This window comes from Mobula hypostoma, chromosome 8, assembly GCF_963921235.1.
Source record: "Mobula hypostoma chromosome 8, sMobHyp1.1, whole genome shotgun sequence".
Classification (NCBI taxonomy): domain Eukaryota; kingdom Metazoa; phylum Chordata; class Chondrichthyes; order Myliobatiformes; family Myliobatidae; genus Mobula; species Mobula hypostoma.
In genome coordinates this window covers 92,207,549-92,227,821 of record NC_086104.1, presented here as the reverse complement: position 1 = coordinate 92,227,821, position 20,273 = coordinate 92,207,549, and the positions used below count along the sequence as shown (strand labels likewise).

The following is a 20,273-nucleotide window of genomic DNA, read 5'->3' as shown; positions in this document are numbered from 1 at the left end:
AGTCACCGTGCATGCAATGGCAAGTTGTGTAATCGCGCGGAAGGGGACACTCATTCGCCTCGAGTCAGACGCTGTCCCAGAAATTCAAAACTGCGGACATTGAAATTAAAAGGGGAACGACAGTGTACTGACGATTCCTTTGAAGACAGGAGTTTCCCTGTTACTGGTAGATAGATAATGTCGCCAGATACACAATTATCGACCCTCGGCAGAACTAACAGGGGAAGTCATCTCTCCAAAGGAGTCGGCAGTACACTATCGGGGTTCTTGCCCCCAAACGCTCAGCAAATAACCAGTTACCTTGGTGCCTTCGTATGGACTTTCTCCGGACTGGTCATCTTTTGCCCTCGGATATTAGGGAATATTAGTCGAAACGCTCGGTCTGGTCTGCAGAGTACAGACATTAGTTACTGGGTCACCTCCAAGCTTGAAGCCCTGAGTTTTCTGTCAGGGCGGGATTCCTCACAGAGATTCGTCCCGCCTTATATTCAAGGAGGCTTAAATAAAGTTTATTCACTTTCCCGAATTAGGAGATCCCAGGTTAATTCCTACGGTAAAGAATGTTAAAATCTGATGATATGAAGGCATGTAAAGGACTTTTCAATTTGGACCCTGCCGCGTTTAGATACAGTGCCTTGAATTTGATTTATGTCCAGATTCTTGGCCGGCCGACCTGAATATTGAGATTAAACAGTCAGTGAGAGGCGAATGAACACGGTACCAGGGATGGCCCTGTGGAAGGTACTGACTGAAGATCGCTTTTGCCTCTCGGAGGGTTAATTGGAGCCGGGCTCTGGGAAAGTCAAACCGACTGCAAAGCAGTGATTATTGAGAAGTCTTTTTAAAACATTGACATTGCCAAGGGTCTGGCTGCAAAGCGGGGTCTAACGGATACTGAAATGTAAAGGTGGTCGTTCAGTCTTTCAATCTTTGCTCGGATTTGGGCCGTGTCGGGTGGGGTAGGGTTGGTGGTTGGCCAGGAAGGGGCTGTCCGGCCGCTGATTGGACCCGGGCAGCGTCCCACCGGCTGGGGGGCAGGTAGAAAAGCTCCATTGCCAATCGCAACTCCGGGATCCTGAATGGTGCCGTTGGGAAAGAGAGGGCGGCCCGGGGAAGCCGGGAGAGGACAACCCGGCGTCATGACCGGCAGGGAAGAGAGCAGTGAAGCCGTGGGCAAACCACTTGTGGGGGATTTTCCGTACGCCACCAAGGAGCCCGAGAAAAGCAGCCGCTCCAGGGGCTTTGCCATCACCGACCTGCTGGGACTGGACAGCGCCGTCGAGTCGGAACAGGCGGGAGTCGCGCCACCTGCTCCTCCGCCGCCGCCGCCAGGGGCGCCGCGGCTGCTGCCGGCCGGGCTGGGGCTGGGGCTGCTGTGTAGCCGCTCCCTCAGCGCCTTCCGCCCGCCCCGACCCGCATTTCTCGACGTGCTGTCCGAGCTGCACGCCAGACCATCCGGCCTGCATGGTCACCTGCCGCTAATCCGCAGGGTGGCTCTCCACGACAGCCAGCAGCCGCCGCACAACTCCGGTAAAGCCGGCCGCGGTCTCCGCCTGTCTTCCGGTCCCACTCTCCCTACCCCTCCCCATTTACCTTCCTTAGCCCACCATCCTCCCCCCTCCCTCTTATGTGTGTCGATTCGAACTACCCAATTTGCCTGCAACTCGGGTCGGGGTTGACTGACTGGACCCTGCCCCTGCCGCTTTGTCAAGCCCTTGTGGCGGAACTTTGCCTCAGACAACACCCAGGCTAACTCTGGAGAGCATATCTAAGATGGGCTGGGCTGCCTGTGCTCCAGGCAATGAGATAGAGGTACACCTTGTCTGACAAGATTCGATAGATGATAGGGCCAGTTGTCCCGTTGCGTAAATCGCGCTCATTTTATTGCCAGACTCTTTTAAGTGACACTAGTCTTATTCTTGCTGTGTTGAGGTTTCCTTTGACTAAAGTGAAGTATTCAGCCGAGGCAGAACAGGCCAGTATATGGCTTTCCATATATTGTTCTAGATCGACACAAATTTAAAACTTGCTGATCAAGTCTATTTGTCAGATGACCAGTTCCCCAATCATCTTTTCATTTTCCGATTCCCCGTTGTATTTTCTTCCTTCGTCGCCCCTGTTCTCGGCGCTGCGGGGACTCCACAGTCCCGTTTCGTTAAAGCAGGGGAGAACTGGACTTTCGTCATCAAATGGTCAGTTTAGAACTTGTGGAAGAATTGTGCTGGGCTTTGCTCGCGTCATTATTGTGGCACAGATTTGCCCCAGTGTCAATAACTAGGCTAACGCTGGAGTACAGGCAGGAGGGGTTGTCGCGCTCTCCCAGCGCCGTGTATCTGCTTAGGGCTAGGAGGTTAACCTGAGGCGTATGTGGAATATTCCGCCCATTGTTTCGGAGCTACTAATGGCAGAAAACCCCTCAAAGCAGGGTCTCCTGGAAACTAAAGTGACTTTAAACAGAGGGAGAAATCGGGCACGAGGCTAAGGGACCTGTCACGACGAACACCGGCCCACAGTATCAATCCCCCGTCAGTCTTTATTCCAATCCACCTCTTCTGTTACAATGTCACTTTGTGTACTTCTCGTTGCAATATTTTCTTTGTATTTTTTTTCATTCATCTGGCGATCAAATTCGATTCGTTTCCAGGCTTTGAAGTATCATTGCGAAGGTTAAAGCAATAACGTGCGAGCTCGATTTCAACGTCTCAGAGAAGTTTAGATAGGCAGATGGAAGGCAGGCGTGTGGAGGTCTGTGGTCCTGGTGCAGGTCGATGGGAGCAGGCAGTTTTAAATGGTTTCGCCATGGGCCCAAGGTGTATTTTTCTATGACTCCAATATGAGGTGTAATAGTAAAGTGGGAATTTGTAGATGAGGCGTGGTGTTTCATCAAGGTCCCTGTTTACAATGCAAGTGAGCTTGTTGCGGATGTCTGATCTATTGCTCCATATAATATGGTAGCTTTCCTTTGTACGCCCTTCCTTCTTTTGATGATTGTGTCCGGTTCAGCACATGGGGGTGCGTGCCTGATGTCCTTTCGCTTGGATTACGCCTTGCCTGTCATCTCAATAGCGCAGGAATCAAGGCAGGAAATGCTGGGATCACTTAGCAGATCAGGCAGCGTCTGCGGGAAGGGAAACAGAATGAACAATCCTGAGATGGGAAGGAGCGAAAACAAGTTAGTTTTCAGTAGCAGAGAGGGCGGGGACTAATTGAGCCTTGGAAATAGTTCGTTCGGTTTTTGAAATTAGATTGTTATTTTATTTTTCAGCTAGAGATGCAGCGCCATTTCTGATTTAGAGATACAGGTAACAGATCCTTCCGGCTAAACGAGCTGCACTGCCAAATTACGCCCATGTGACCAATGAATTTACTAACCTGCACAGAGGAAGCCCGGGTGGTCGCGGAGAAAGCTTACAGACTCCTTACAGACAGCGGTGGGAAGTGAACCTGGCCCACAAGTGTGACGTTAACCACTGCCCCAACCCCCGCCCTCTCCGCTAGGCTACCTGCCACTGTCCCACTTACCAAGGAATACATGGAATATGCTAATTAGTGACTATAAGAATGGTAGCTCAGATAACTAACCCCAAAGCATAATAATGGATATTCTGCGAACTGTAATGTCCTGCCAAATACTCTCAAAACGCTTCATCAGCACCACAACTCGTTAAGGGTGCGGTAATGAATTACCCTGTGCAGTGGAACAGGAACAGGTTTACAGTGTTACGTGATCAAACTCCTATGCAAAGATCTATGCTGATTCTGAGTTTGAACCTTACCAAGGCAGCTTTGGAAATTAAGTTGCATAGGGAATCTCCAGTCTTGCGTCAGTAATAATCAATGTAAAGGCATCCGTTAGTCTTGCGAGACCGTGGATCTGTGCCTGGAAAGTCTTCACTCTCCAGGGCGCAGGCCTGGACAAGGTTGTATGGAAAACCAGCAGTTGCCCATGCTGCAAGTCTCCCCTCTCCATGACACCAATGTTGTCCAAGGGAAGGGCATTAGGACCCATACAGCTTGGCACCGGTGTCATCGCAGAGCAATGTGTGGTTAAGTGCCTTGCTCAAGGACACAACACATTCCCTTGGCTGGGGCTCGAACTCACAACCTTCAGGTCGCTAGTCGAATGCCTTAACCACTTGGCCACGTGTCCACACGTGTAAAATGACGGTAATTATGCAAAAATTCCAGCTGCTTTTTCAATATCCGTCAGGGAGAGAAATCTACCATCCCTGTCTAGCCGCTACACTCCCGCTAATAAATCTGACGTTTTATCCTAAAAAGATAAATTATTCTACAAGGTCCTCAAGTAATTCAACAATTGAAAGTATATTGAGTAAATAAGGATGTTAATAGATAAAATGTAATATTTTGAATATTTCTATTAATTTGTCAGGATGTTCACAAGGCATTTCCACCTAACTTTTAATTGTCAATGATAGGATTTTTCACCCCAGAGACAACCACTGTGGTGAAGTCACGTGCTGTATATTTAAGGCTAGAGAGGATGAAAATGCTAGGTTTTCTTCCCTGAAGGGAATGAATTGAATTGAATTAACTTTATTTCTTACACCCCTCATATATACACGAGGAGTAAAAATCTTTACGTTATGTCTCTGTCTAAATGTGTAATGTGCAATTTATAAATCAGATGGTTCCTCACTGTATTGTACTCACTGATCTGTAGTTACCTTTACAGATAAAAGCTTTCTATTATGGCATTAGAATTAGTGTGCTTTGACTTAGTGATCCAGTAATTTAATGTCACTTTGGCAGCCATCTGCAAACCGCAACAAAGTAGGATGCTACACGATTTAACAGTGAATTTGCTGGGTGTTTTGGACTGGGTGGATTTATCAGTAACTGTGGTCTCTCCTTGCCTCACCTCAGATGATGAGGAGATGTCACGTGATCACAGCAGCCCAAAGAGCTTAGCAGCACCCCCGGTGAAAAGGAAGAAGAGGCGACACAGGTATGAGGAGAACCCGGACTGAGCAGAGACTGTAGAAAGGAGCTTCCGCTGGCATGTTGTTGAATCATGTTTCACCTGGGTCAAAGGGCTGGCACCGCTGTGATACTCTGAATGGCTTCTTCATGTGTCATGTGATCCTATGTCCGAACTTCCGGTGGCAGACGGAAGGAGAGTCCGGGATTGATTCACTAGCCTCTGATAACTGCTCGGTTACCAGTTCCAAAGACCATAGGACATAGGAGCAAATTCGACCACTTTTCCCGTCCAACCTGCTCCATCGATCAACCACCTCAACCCCATTCTCCTGCCTTCCCCTCGTAAACTTCACATCCTTACTAATGCCCAATGACTCGGCCTCCACAACCGTCTGTGGCAATGAATTCCATAGATTCACCACGCTCTGGCTAAAGAAATTCCTCCTTATCTCTGTTCTAAAGGGATTTCCTTCTGTGTTGAGGCTGTGCCCTCTGGTCCTAGATCCCTCACTATAGGAAGCATCCTCTCCACATTCACTCTATCTAGGCCTTTCAATATTCGATAGGTTCCCACATTCTGATTGTTGCATAAAGAACAGTTTTAAACTTTTCTCATTTTAAGTAAGGCCATTAAAGAGATTCAGTATAACAAAAAGCAGCCTTATCAATGACCCTACATACTGCCCATTGATTCTAACCCACTATTCTAATGAACATAGTCAATGTTACTTGTGACTGGTCCAAATCAACTGTTGCTTAGTGTAAATGGCTGAGGGGCTGAGACAGGGTTGGTAGATCCTAGATGTAAGTAAAATATACTGGAAGATGCTTTGCAGAGAAGTTTGCTCAGCACTTGGAGGCAATGGACGCCATTGCTTGCAAAGGTTGAGCAAGCCCCATGTGAGCAAGGGCAGCCGTGACTCAGTCCTTTCATCAGCCCTGGCTGTACTGATCATTCCAAATCCATCAGCGATCAGATCCTTGATACGCTGTGACGCATTGTGCACAGAGGCCAATTATATCTGGTGGAGGTTCATTATTTTAGTTTATTTTTGTTTTAGTTAGAGATGCAGAGCAGTAACAGACCCATCCGGCCCAATGAGCCTGCGCCATCCAATTACCCCCATGTAACCCATTCACCCGCTAACCTGCATGCGTTGGGAATGTGGAAGGAAACTGGAGCGCCCACACAATCGCAGGGAGAACGTACCGATTCCTTTCAGATAGTGGGGGAATTGATCCTGGGTTTCTGGTGCTGTACTAGCATCCCACTAACCACCACACTCCTGTGATGCCCCCCTTTTAAAGGGGGCGGGGTGGCACAGAACACCCCTTTTAAACTTTCTAGAGAATAGATCTGTTGGTGATGAACAGAAGACAAATGGAGGAAGCAGATAATAAAGCCCCTTGTTTCAAAGGACAACATTTAATCTCTGGTCTCCTCTCTTACAAGCTAATGGAAGCTATACCTTTTTGAAGTATTTGTGGAGAGTAACTTTTTATGATACATACCAAAGCAGTTTGACATGTGAAACATGAAGAAAAGATATTTATTGCATTTTACTATGCTCTTGGTGGACAATTTGCTCGGTACCTCCTGTACCCAATAAAGTAGGCACTGAGTGTGTGTTCATGGCCTTCTGCTGCTGTGGCCTATCCACTTCAGGGTTCAATGTCTTGTGCATTCAGAAATGCTCTTCTGCACACCACTGTGATTATTGCCTTCCTGTCAGCTTGAACCAGTCTGGCCATTCTCCTCTGACCTCTCTCATTAACAAGGCATTTTTGCCCACAGGATTGCTGCTCACTGGATTTTATTTTTTTGTTTTTGCACCATTTTCTGTAAACTTTAGAGACTGGTGTGTGTGTGAAAATCCCGGGAAGTCACTAGTTTCTGAGATACTCAAACCCCCCTGTCTGGCACCAAGAATCATTCCACGGTCAAAGTCACTTAGATCACATTTCTTTCCCATTCTGATGTTTGGTCCAAACAACAACTGAACCTCTTGACCATGTCTGCATGCTTTTATGCATTGAGCTGCTGCCACATGATTGGCTGATTCAATATTTGCATTTATGAGCAGGTGAACAGGTGTACCTAATAAAGTGGCCACGAGGATGTGTGTGTGTGTGTGTGTGTGTGTGTGTGTGTATGTATATATATACAGTAAATAATATGTGGTATATATAGCAAGTGTCTCAGCAAAGCCTCTTTTTATATGAAGCAGCATGAACATTTAAAGTTTATATGGTACTTTTCAGTGACAAAAGCAGTAGAACTGCAGAATGTGAAGGGTGTGCCCATCTGCTGCTGTTTAACAGCAGTATGATGTAATTTATGCTGTTCTCCAGTATTTGGTTTGTTTTTTATTATCAAATGAATCTTACAATACGGAGGCAGGCCATTCAGCCCAACATTGACTGATGGGCACCCTCCTGTACTAACCCCATTGGCCAGTGCATAGTCCTTAGCCTTCTGTGCTTAGTCAATTTGGCTTAATCTCGATGCTTCCTGAATGCTGTCAGTGACCCGGCTTCACCACTCTCCCACGCTGTGTGTTTTCATGCACTCTCCACTCTCTGGGTGTAGAAGGCCTCTCTCATATCCCCTCTTTCCTTGCCCTAAACTACATCCTCTAGTTTTATTTACCTCTGATATGGGGAGACGCTTCCTGCAGTTTACCCTCTACACCCTTTATAATTTTAGAGAAAAGAACAGATTTTCATTTTTAGAATCAGAAGCAGGTTTATAATCACTGGCATATGTTGTGAAACCTGTTGCTTCATGGCAGCAGTACAGTGCAATACATAAAAAACTATAAATTATAATAAGAAATAGATATAATTAAAAATTAAATAAGTAATGAAAAAAGTGAACGAAATAAGTTAGGCAGTGCCCATAGTAGGGTTGACTGGTTGTTCAAGAAATCTGATGGTGGAGGAGATGAAGTCGTTCCTGAATTATTGAGTGTGTGTCCTCAGGCTCCTGTATCTCCTCTCTGATGGTGGCAATGGGAAGAGGACTCCATCACAGTAGATGTAAGTGCAATTGTGTGATTGACATAGAGGCAACCCACCCTACTCTTACTGGGCAACTGTGTGATTGACAAGGTGGGAATACAAACATCCATAAGTCAATTTTGTCTGCAAAGTTGGAAAATACACAAAAATGATCTGTCAGGCAGTATCTATGGAAATCAATGAACAGTTGATGTTTCAGGCTGAGACCCTTCACCGTGCTGTTACACACAGGCTATCAGAGTCTGGAGTTCATTCCCAGTGTCTTTGGTAAGGAGTCTGCACGTCCTCCCTGTCAAATGCCCTGGTTTCCTCCCGCAGTCCAAAGATGTGCTGGTTAGTAGGTTAATTGGTCATTGTAAAGGGTCCCATGATTAAGTTAGGGTTAAATCAGGAGTTACTGGTCAGTGTGGCTGGAAGGGCTGGAAGGGCTCTAATCCACACTGTATCTCTAAATAAATAAATAATAGTTTCATTCCCCAGGAGGTTAACCTGATCAGCCATCCTGGATACCCACCCCCACCCCCTTTATTTATTACCTCAGTCACTGTACTTCAAACCACTTTTTTTATAATACTGTCTACATTGTAAATACTGTACATGCTGACATTTATGCATTTAAGCACATTTTTTTCCACGTCTATATTTCTAACTTTACTGTTATCTAATTATTTATTCTGTATAATTGTTGAACATTGTTTTTGTTTGCATGTTGCACCAACAACCATAAAGTTGAATAAAGTTGATCCCTTGATCCTCGAAGATTATGAAGGACCCGATGTAAATGCAAGATTTCCTTCTTCCCTTACTGCACAAGACTACTGTTCCCTCCAATTTGATATGACTAGCGTGTCCAAAATTCTTGTGCTGTGCAATTTTTTTCCCAGTGACAACAACATTTGTGCACTGAATTTCATATATAGGGGTATTCATTTTGACATCGAGCAAAACACCATCGATAACTTTGATCTCCTCTGGGTTAGATTATTTGTGCTCTTGTTCATCTGCATTCTCACAAAATACACGTAGCAGGCCTGTAGTGGGTAATGAAGTATTTTCTTGCCAGAGGTTTTGCAAACCATCCATATGTGATTTACTTGCTAAATGACACTTTAAAAAGTCAAGTTTCCAAATATCACTCCACCTTCTCCCACTTGCAAATTCTCCAGCAACTTTTGCATCGTGACAATAAATGCAGTGGTCTCTGTATTGTACATATATGTTTCTTGTAGCTGCACATTCCTGACCTCATGAGCTTTTAGTGTAGCAGTTTCTACTGTTTCATTAAGCCATTCTGCTTTAAATGAACTAGCAATTCTTTCGTGCTTCTTTGGTATTCAACATGGTGAATCAATCATTTCTTCAATAATAACAGAATAAATAAGCCAGTTCTAAAATTTGCAGACAAATCATTGCAAACTTCACATAATCGTCTGCATCAGAAACCAGAAAATGAAATGTGATTGTGTACGATTGTGAAATATACTTAACATGCCAATGAGGTAGCGAGTGACACCCTTTTGTGCGCAGTTTAAATTCCCTTGTGCGCTAGTAGCAAAAGACATGTGTGCATACACACACACACACACACTCTAGAGGGAACATTGCACAAGACTGATGTTTTTGATTTTCTGATTTGCGCAGGACTGTGTTTACAGCTCACCAGTTGGAGGAACTAGAGAAATCTTTTAATGAGGCTCATTATCCTGATGTCTATGCCAGAGAAATGTTAGCTGTGAAGACAGAGCTGGCTGAAGACCGAATACAGGTAAACCGCTGCTCTATCCTGATATGGGTGTACAGGGTCTTCACATTTTGGCTACGATCTAATTGGACATCAACCAGTCGAGATTGGTGAGAATTAGAATGACGTAAACTCTTCTGCTTGTCGATAAGGAAGGGTGGCATAGCAGTAGCATTGCAATGGTTGAGGCCTCCGTTTCACAGCTCCAGGGAACTGGGTTCAGGTCTGACCTCGGGAACTATTTGTGTGGAGTTTGCACACTCCCTGTGTGACACCATGGACCTCCTCGGGGTGCTCTCGATTCCCATGTAAACTGTTTGTCTTACATAAATAGTCACTTGGTATGGATTGGTGGCAAAAAGAATTAAAAAGTGGTGTTGATGGACATGTGAGGGAATGTGGCAGAAATACATGGGAATAAGGAGAGGGGGGAACGGGGTTGAGGGGTTTACTCAGCCGGAAGGCAGCATGGACCTGACGGCTGAATGGCCTTCTCGGTGCTGTTACATGTGAATACAAGATTGAGTCTGCTGGGTTAGCTGAGGCTCATTTGTTGCAACTCCCGCTTCTGAGCTCGTACTTCAACATTGTGGGCTCAAGGTGCCACGCAGAAACCTGTGCAAAAATATCCGGGCTTCCTCTCCATGAATTCGTTGTGGGGAGTGTAGGTGCAGAATTCAGGATAAGGTGTCAGGTGTGAGGCTCTCGCAGTGGTTATAAAGCTCCTTAAGGCACCACCATGTTGGTGCGTGGCCAAGTGGTTAAGACGTTCGTCTAGTGATTTAAAGGTCGCTAGTTCGAGCCTTGGCTGAGGCAGCGTGTTGTGTCCTTGAGCAAGGCAGTTAACCACACATAGCTCTGCGACGACACCAGTGCCAAGCTGTATGGGTCCCAGTGCCCTTCCCTTGGACAACATCGGTGGTGTGGAGAGGGGAGACTGGCAGCATGGGCAACCGCAGTTCTTCCATACAACCTTGCCCAGGCCTGCGCCCTGGAAACTTTCCAAGGCGCAAATCCATGGTCTCACGAGACTTACGGATGCCTATATAAATATAAAGGCACCGCCTCAAAGAGAAGCAGGGGATAAACTTTATCTGACAGTGAATGGTCTCTATAACTGCTGTTGGTGTAACTCTGTGGTGCACACTTTGTAACTGCACTCCCCGCATGACAACAGTAACCACGCTGCACTGGCTGTGAACACTTCTTACACACTTGCGAATATGTAGATGTGAACATCACCAACAGTCCATCCTGGTCCACCCTCATTGAAGTTACGACCAAGAAAGTTCACCAATTTCCTCGGGAGGTTAAAGAAATTCGGCATATCCCCGTTGACTCTTGCCAATTTTTAATGATGCGCCATAGAAAACATTCTGTATGGATGCATAAATGGCTCAGTATGGCAACTCCTCTGCACGTGAGCGCAAGGAATTGCAGAGAGTTGTGGACGCAGCTCAGCACATCAATGGAAACCAACCACTCCTCTATGGACTTTGTGTCTACTTCTTGCTGCCTCAGTAAAGCAACTAGCATAATGGGAGATCCCACCCACCCTGACATCACCTCTTCTCCTCCTTCCTACAGGGTATAAGACCCAAAAGCCCGAAAGCCCGCACCACCAGGCTGAAGGACAGCTTCTACCCCACTGTTACAAGATTATTGAATGTATTGAATGGTTCCCTAGTATGATAAGATGGGCTCTTGGCCTCACAATCCACCTTGTTATTATCTTGTGCCTTATTGTTTATCTGCACTGACTGTTTGGTGGCTGTTACACTTTACTCTGCATTGTTATTGTTTTACCTTATTTGGCACACTGCACGGTGTAAAGATTTGATCTGTATAAATGGTATGCAAGACAAGCTTTTCACTGTATAGAGTAGTACAGCACAGTACAGGCCCTTCGGCCCACAATGTTGTGCCGACCCTCAAATCTTGCCTCCCATATAACCCCCACCTTAAATTCCTCCATATACCTGTCTAGTGGTTTCTTAAACTTCACTAGTGTATCTGCCTCCACCACTGACTCAGGCAGTGCATTCCACGCACCAACCACTCTCTGAGTAAAAAAACCTTCCTCTAATATCCCCCTTGAACTTCCCACCCCTTATCTTAAAGCCATGTCCTCTTGTATCGAGCAGTGGTGCCCTGGGGAAGAGGCGCTGGCTATCCACTCTATCTATTCCTTTTATTATCTTGTACACCTCTATCATGTCTCCTCTCATCCTCCTTCTCTCCAAAGAGTAAAGCCCTAGCTCCCTTAATCTCTGATCATTATTCATACTCTCTAAACCAGGCAGCATCCTGGTAAATCTCCTCTGTACCCTTTCCAATGCTTCCTCATCCTTCCTATAGTGAATCTTGATACACGTGAATAATAAACCAATGCCAATACTATGAGACAAGGTGAGGCTCCTAAGAACAATTCTGTCAGTCCCGTTTCTCCTCTGACATCCCTGTGACTTGTTCTCTTTTGCAGCTCCCACCTTAAATTCCTTCCATTCACTGGTGCTGAGGAGTAGCCTAGAGTAAGTCAGTCAAAGTCAAAGTCAAATTTATTATTAAGGTATGTATATGTTACCATATACTACCTTGAGATTCATTTTCTTGCAGACATTCAGAGGGAGGTAAAGAAATACAGTAGAATTTATGAAAAACTATGAACAAAGACTGACAAAAAACAACGAATGTACACAAGAAGACACATTGTGCAAAACAAATACTGAGAATATGAGCTGTAAAGGGTCTTTAAAAGTGAACCTATAGTTTGTAGAATCAGTTCATATTTGAGGAGAGTGAAGTTATCCGTGCCGGATCAGGAACCTGATGGTTGTAGCCTAGTACTGTAACTGTTCCTGAGACTTGGTCATGTGGGACCTAAGGCTTCTGTATCTCCCGCCTGAGTGGTAGCAAGAAGAGAGCAGGGCCTGGATAGTGGGGGTCTTTGATGATGGATGCCGCTTTCTTGTGGCAGTGCTTCATGAAAGTATACTCAGTGGTGGGAGGGTTTTGCCTATATTGGACCGGGCTGCATCCATCACTTTGGGTAGACTTTTCTGTTCCTGAGCATTGGTGTTTCCATACCAGGCCCTGATGCAACAAGTTAGGATACTCTCCACTGTGCATCTATAGAAGTTTGTCAAAGTTTTAAATGACTGCTGAATTTACGCAAACTTCTAAGAAAGAAGAGATGCTGTCATGCCTTCTTTGTGATGGGACTTACGTGCTGGTCCCAGGACAGATCCTTTGATATAACAATGCAAGGAACTTAAAGTTACCGACCCTCTCTACTTCTGATCCCTGTAAGAAGGAACTACTCCTGTAGTTGCTAATCAGCTTTGGTTTGCTGATGTTGAGTGAGAGGTTATTGAGTAACCAATCAACCGAACAGTTTACCAGCATGTTAGAGTAACCAGAGAATGTAGCAGTATGGAGAGTGCGGCATCTGCAGTTTCTTATGTTTCTCTAGTACGCCTTTAACATGTGGGAGGAAAACTCAGAGGACCGAGAGGTCACCCAGCCAGTCACAGGGAGAACACGTAGACCACCCAGACAGCACCCGACGTCAGGACTGACCCTGATGGTGCAGCTCTGCCTGCTGCACCATTTTACCACACGTTGCTGTTGCTTAACGTTCTGTGGAATAAAGGCACAGTACTTGTAACTGTGATATGAGGAAGGGCTTAGCAGGAAGCCAAGTGAAATCATCAAGCTGGGTGCCACAGCAAGGTGCAGGCATCCACCACCGACAGCTGCCACTGGGCTGCGGCCACGGCAGAAGTTTTAGATTAGATTAGATTATGAGAACTCAATCCTCTTTTATTGTCATTTAGAAATGCATACATGCATTAAGGAATGATACAATATTTCTCCGGAGTGATATCACAGAAAACAGGACAAACCAAAGACTAACACTGACAGAACCACATAATTATAACATATAGTTACAGCAGTGAAAAACAATACCATAATTAGATGAAGAACAAACCATGGGCACGGTAAAAAAAAGTCTCAAAGTCCCCGAGTCGATCGACTCCCGAGTCCCCGATAGCAGGCGTCAAAAGGGAGAAACTCCCTGCCATAAACCTCCAGGCACCGTCAACTTGCTGATACCTTGGAAGCAGCCGACCACAGCCAACACTGAGTCCATCCGTCCGAAAACTTCGAGCTTTTGACCAGCCCCTCCAATCAGCCTCCCGAGCGCCATCCTCTGCCGAGCACCTTCGACCTCGCCCCAGCCACTAAAAAACAAGCAAAGCCGAGGATTTCGGGGCCTTCTGCTCCGGAGATTCTGGTTACCACACAGTAGCAGTGGCAGCGAAGCGGGCATTTCAGAAGTTTCTCCAGATGTTCCTCTGTACTCTCATGTCTATCTCCATCAAATCAGGATTGTGCACGGTCCCCTACTTGACAGATAACAGATATTCATCTCCGGAGTGGCCGCGCGCGCTGCTGTCGCGCCACCATCTTCTCCTTCACTTTAGAGTTTAGAGTTTAATAACGTTGGTTGACGCTGTGTTCCCCTCAGGTGTGGTTTCAGAACCGAAGAGCGAAGTGGAGGAAGAGGGAGAAGTGTTGGGGCAGGAGCAGTGTGATGGCAGAATATGGACTGTATGGGGCCATGGTCAGGCATTCCATCCCACTACCCGAATCCATACTCAATTCCGGCAAGAACGGTTTGGTGGGGTCTTGCGCCCCCTGGCTGCTTGGTAAGCAACTGCAAGTTACTGGGCTGTGTGAAGGGTGGGGTGCCGGGATGGAGAGGTTTGCAAAGTTCATCTTGGGGCATTGAGTCTACGGCTGAAAGTAAATCATAAACCTCTTTCAGGAACAGGAGACGTGGCAGAACTTAAAGCAAATAGTTGGTTTGCTGGTATTAAAATCAGATTTCAAATCACTGACATACTTATACTTTTTGATTGAGGACAGGCACAGCGACCCTCAATTTAACCCTAGCCTGATTATAGAACGATTTACAATGACCAAGTAACCTACCAACTGGTACGTCTTTGAACTGTGGGAGGAAACCGGAGCACCCGGAGGAAACCCACACGGTCACGGGGAGAACGTGCAAGCTCCTTACAGACTGTGGTGGGAATTGAACTTGGGTCACGGGTATAGGAAGGTGTTGTGCAAACCACTACGCTACAATATCACCCATGTCATGAAATTTGTTGTTTTGTGAGTCAGCAGTGCAGCGCAATACAAAAGCACTATTAATTACAACAAGAAATACATCTATTAAAAATTAAATTAAACACGTAGTGCAAAAAGAGAGCAAAAATAGTGAGGTAAATATAGTGAGGTAGTGTTCATGGGTTCATTGTCCATTCAGAAATCTGACGGCAGAGGGCAAGAAGCTGTGCTAAAACACTGAGTTTATGTCTTCAGGCTCCTGTATCTCTCCTCCGATGCTGGCAATGAGAAGAAGGCATGTCCTGGGTGATGGGGGTCTTTAATGATGGATGGCACCGTTTGGAGGCATTGCCCTTAGAAGATGTCCTCGATGCTGGGGAGGCTGGTGCCCATGATGGGGCTGGCTGAGTTTACAGCTTTCTGCAGCTTTTCCTGATCCTGTGCCGTGACCCCTCCATACCAGACGATCATGCAACCAGTTAGAATGCTCTCCACGGTACATCTGGTATCTCCTTTATATTACAGGCTGAGACAAATACTCTTTCTGTTGCTTTTCAAAATGGAAACTAAAAAGATCTGGTCTTCAGACAACAATCGTTGTCTGCATTGTGGACCATCTCAGTAATATTATCAATTGAAAGTCCTTGCTGATGTTTATTGAGACTAGAGTATAAATTTAATTTTCAGATCCTCCTTCCTCACCTATCCACCTCCATTTCAGAGTAACTATATGATCTGATAAAAGATGAATTTTAATTAAAATTTTGGGCTGAGTAGGAATGGACTTAAATTGTTTTGAGATTGTAATTTACATGTTTAATATGATCTGATCCCAGTCCTTTATTCTGGAAAACAAGTAAGTTAAGAAGTAAATAGCTGTTAAACCCTGAGATTACATGATTTCATGTTTCAGATTCAGATTTGATTATCACATGTACAGTGTACAATTCAGAGAAACGCATTACTTCCTTTAACATCGAACACAGCCAAAGGGTGCAGCCCGTAAGTGTTGGCACACATCCAGTGCCAGGATAGCACCTCTACGTGGCACACTTAATCGGGTGCTGCCTTTGAACAGATTATGGATTCCCGCAAGGATGGTTTGGTTTTCAATGCTGCACTTCCTCGAGCAATGTATATTTTCATTGGATATGTAATTGAGGAGGTGGGGTTTGGTCTAAGTACAGGAAGATTATGACTAGTTAGCTAACTCTCTGAAAGACTATATGGTCCTTTATACTCTTTATGTGGTCCTCTATACTCTATGTTTTGTGAATCCACAGCTAGTGAGAGAGGTATGATTCTGTAGAGTGTTATATCTACGGAGAGAGAAACCTCTGACCAAACCATCACTAACCAGCCTTTAATTAACATTTAGGAATGCATAAAAAGTCTATGGACCCAACAATGAGAGGCAAAGGTGTGGAATCTGTGCGAGAGGATAAGGCGGAGAGCAGTGTAGAGTCGTCACAAATGGAAGTGGGCACAGTTCGGGAGCCTGTAGCTGACTGCACTGATGTAATCGAGGAAGGCAACATGGCCTTGGATCTTTCCAGCACAGAGAAACCATCAGGCAAGATTGACAGTCCAAAGCAAGGCACTTGCATGCCATCTGACATAGATAGCAGACACAGAGAACAGAAAAAACATTAAAAGCATCACACTGGCATTGCCTGAACAGTTGGGACCCAGTGCAAGGGAGCAGTCTTCCTCTCAGAGGAAATGAGCATACTCCACTTCCATCTGATTCTTACAGTGGTGAAAGTAATCACATCAACAACTGACTGCCCTCTGCCCTTCCTAAATCAATGGTCTATGTATGGTATTTTCATCTACACCTAGTAAGTGCAGGACATTTTAATGTAACAGATGGATGATAGAAAAACATCATAGCAAAATTCTGTCTCCTCCTTCCTTTGTGCTGCCTTCCCTGTCCTTACCCACTATGAATGGGGGTGGAGGGGGGAATGAACATTCTCCTTATGGAAATCAAAGGTCTAGGAAGATGTAAACTTGAATATAAATCCTGGGAGGCGCCTACACCAATGGGAGAAACTCAAATGGAAGATTGTACCCATTGGGTAACGCGATAACCAAAGCTGTCCAGTGATAATGCGAATATGCATTCAGGCTGTCCATTCACGTGATGGCAGGTGAGGCCAAACATGGACACAAGAAATTCTGCAGGCACTGGAAATCCAGACCAATGCATGCAAAATTCTGGAGGAACTCAGAAAATCAGACAGCATCTATTTATTTAGAGATACATTGTGGGACAGGCCCATCTATTTAATCCTAGCCTCATCACAAGATGCTTTACAATGATCGATTTAACCGGCTAACCGGTATATCTTTGGACTGTGGGAGGAAACTGGACCTGCCGGGGAAACCCACGTGGTGACAGGGAGAGGGTACAAACCCCTTACAGATACCGCTGGACCTGAACTCCAAACTCCGATGCCCCGAACTGGAATAGCGTCTCATTATCCGCTGCACACTACAGTGGCACCCGTCTCTGGAGGGGAATAGACAGATGATGTTTAAGCTGGAGACTAAGAAGGAATATGTCTGAGGACTTTGGCCTGAAATGTCAACTGTTTATTCCTCTCGATAGATGTCTGATCTGCTGAGTTCCTCCAGCACTTTTTTGTGAAGTGATACCAAGACCCATATAAGATACCCAGTCACCACTGCATGGGTGAGGTAATATAAATATAGTTGAAAAGTACTTATTGATGGAAGATGGCTTTACCAATTTTTCCTTCAATAATTCCTTTTGTTGACTGTACTGGTGGAGTCGACAAAGCACATTGCTTCTCAGTGCTCATTCTTTTGATGAATGAAATAGAAAACAATATAACTAAATCAAAGGCAACAGATGATTGCACAAGGTAACATAGAGTAAGACATGAACAAAGGGCAGGATGTAAGGAGAGTGGGTGTATACAGAGGGTAATGTCTTTTGCTGATGGAATCCTATTGGCTGTGGTGTATCATGTGGTATGTCTGAACTTGAATGTTCTTAAGATATTTGAAGAAGTTGGTAAGGTAGATGAATGAGAAACCATTTCCTCCAGTAAAATTAGTACCAAGGTTTCCAGAGGTGGGGTCAGAAATCTTTACTTTACACTAAGGCTGGTGGAAACCTGAGATTTCCCTCTTCTTAAGGCAACTGCCATTGTTGGACCTGTTGGACATTTAATAACAGAGGTTAATGGATTCCTGTCAAACCAGAACGTTCTTAGATTGATGCAGGGTGATTCGCTTCCTCTCCAGTTCTGAAATAGCCGAAGAGGCCAGTGTGGGACCACAAGTCCTGCTAGAGGTGGCAAAGTGTAGTTTTGGGGCTGGTGCATACTTCTGCCATTTTCTCTTGGTCCCTATGGTCCTGATGAAAATACTTGCGGGGGGGGGGGGTCTCAATGGCGACTCAAATGCTTGTTCTCCACCTTGAATGGTTATGGGCTATGAATTCCTAAAAGTCAGTGACCATATTGCACCTTTTCTAGGGGAGCATTTTTGAAATGCTCCTCTGTCCATCTGGTAAGATCTTGATGTAGTTTCTGCCAATGGATTTCAACTATGTTGTGGCAAAGTGCTGATGGTACCTTTCAAAATGCTACAGGCACCCGCTGCAGATAGACCGTGTCTCAGAGGCACTCAGGACAGCAAGGATCACCGTTGTCTGGAAGACCTCAAGCTTCATGCCAGGTTTGAGGTCCTGATCTTCAAAGAGTCTTTTCCAGGTGTGGTGAAGGACATGGTGGTGCATGTGAATGTGGTGTGAATTGCAACACTCATGTCTGTCTTTGCCAAGAGGTGACTCCTAAGATATGGGAAGCGGTCCACTTCTTCCAGGATCTTGTTGTGGACTTTATTGATGGGGAAGTGGGGTGGTGTTCTCGAGTACAGCTAGGTTGGTAGAGGACCTTTATCAAGTACAAGTTCAAGTACATTGTCATTCAACGAGTATACTGCCAAATGAAACAACGTTCTCCAGGTCAAGATGCACAACACAGGCATATAACCCACCACATAAAGTAATATTACCACAAACACATTTACAAATAACAGAACGTACTCCAGAAGATTGACATTTAGTGTAAGATGCATTTACAACACAAGTAAAAAATAAACGGTACAACACTACTGGCGCTTCATACATGATGAGACCTGGATGGTAGCAGAGAGTTCAGTAGTCTTACGGCCTGGAGAAAGAAGCAGTTTCCCATCCTAATAATCTTTTATCCTAATGCTGCAGTACCTCTTGCCTGAAGGTAGGAGGTCAACGAGATTGGAGGACAGATGGGAGGGATCCTTGACAAGTGTTATTTCACTGATGTAAAACTTATTTTCCCAAGTGCTTCAGTAATCAGGTTGATAACGTGAGGAAAGTTTGGGCAACGCAATGGATGGAAGGAGATAAGATGCATCTTATCGTGCTCTAATTCAATGTTGGCTCATGTTTGGGGATTGAATAGATCAGTCCTGTTCTTTACATTATATGGATTATACCTTAAGTAAAGCATGGAGCTGGGTAAAACATGGACACTAGGGCATAGAGCATATGATTATACCACTAGATTAATTATCTGGAGATCTGGTATAATGATCCAAAGGCAAGAGTTCGAATCCCTTTATAAACAGTAGAGAATTTAGATTCAATGAAGTAAATACTGTAAATATGGAATAAAATATGTCAATAATGGTACCATTGAAACTACTAGATTGTCATAAAAACCTACCTGGGCCAGTGGTGGCTGTTTCAGGTATTAGAAACCTCAACCAGCTTATATCCAGTTCCACATTCCCATCAATTTAGTTGACTCTTAATTACTCTCCAAAGTCATTTAGCAAGCTACTAAACTCTAAGGCAATTAGGAATGGGGAATACATTCTTTTCCTGTCGACGTCAACTACTTGAAATGAATTTGAGAAGGCAAGGCAGAGTGCATGGGACTTAGTGTGCAGTGCTCTGGGTTGCGGATGGGTTCTGGGGTTTTTACGCTGTGGGTAATGTGCAGTGCTGGCTCTGATGCACCAGCTGTAATAGGAAGCAATGTTGGCTATAGAATGCAATGGATAATGCTAGAGTACTGTGGGATTTAAAGAGATTAAAGATCTTAACAATTAGATTTATTACAGATACATTGAAAATACAGGCACAAGCTTCAGTGAGAGATGGATGACTGCTGAGGAATGCAATCCAGTGGCTAATGGATCTGTGTAAAACTACTTCAGTGTTCAGAAGCCGTGCTAAAGGATTTATACATTATTTCAAGTTGGACTGTTCTAAAGCCTTGCATCAGTCTTACCTCCCAAACATTTTAGTTAGGTGTTTAACATTCCGTTTACCTCCCTGGGTGGAATGCAGAGTCTGAACCTGACCTAATCCTGAAAGCTTCAAAGTTCAACAATGATCCTGTGA

General features: G+C 45.0%; 1 protein-coding gene across 1 annotated transcript; it reads left to right on the top strand.

Annotated features, from left to right (window-relative positions):
- Positions 1-1,139: 1,139 nt before the first annotated feature.
- vsx1 (visual system homeobox 1 homolog, chx10-like) lies at positions 1,140-18,632 on the top strand. The gene is made up of 6 exons (XM_063057279.1): positions 1,140-1,530; positions 4,888-4,969; positions 9,607-9,730; positions 14,238-14,418; positions 16,224-16,418; positions 18,484-18,632. Exons 1-6 carry the CDS (start codon positions 1,140-1,142, stop codon positions 18,630-18,632), a joined length of 1,122 nt encoding a protein of 373 aa, XP_062913349.1.
- Positions 18,633-20,273: the final 1,641 nt, after the last annotated feature.

What these genes read in the sequence shown, in the direction of transcription:
- vsx1 (XM_063057279.1), top strand. Translation starts at nt 1,140, where the DNA reads ATGACCGGCAGGGAAGAGAGCAGTGAAGCCGTGGGCAAACCACTTGTG. An exon ending in GCAGCCGCCGCACAACTCCG is followed by an intron (nt 1,531 to 4,887) that starts GTAAAGCCGGCC and finishes GCCTCACCTCAG; the next exon opens with ATGATGAGGAGATGTCACGT. An exon ending in CAGCACAGAGAAACCATCAG is followed by an intron (nt 16,419 to 18,483) that starts GCAAGATTGACA and finishes CACCCGCTGCAG; the next exon opens with ATAGACCGTGTCTCAGAGGC.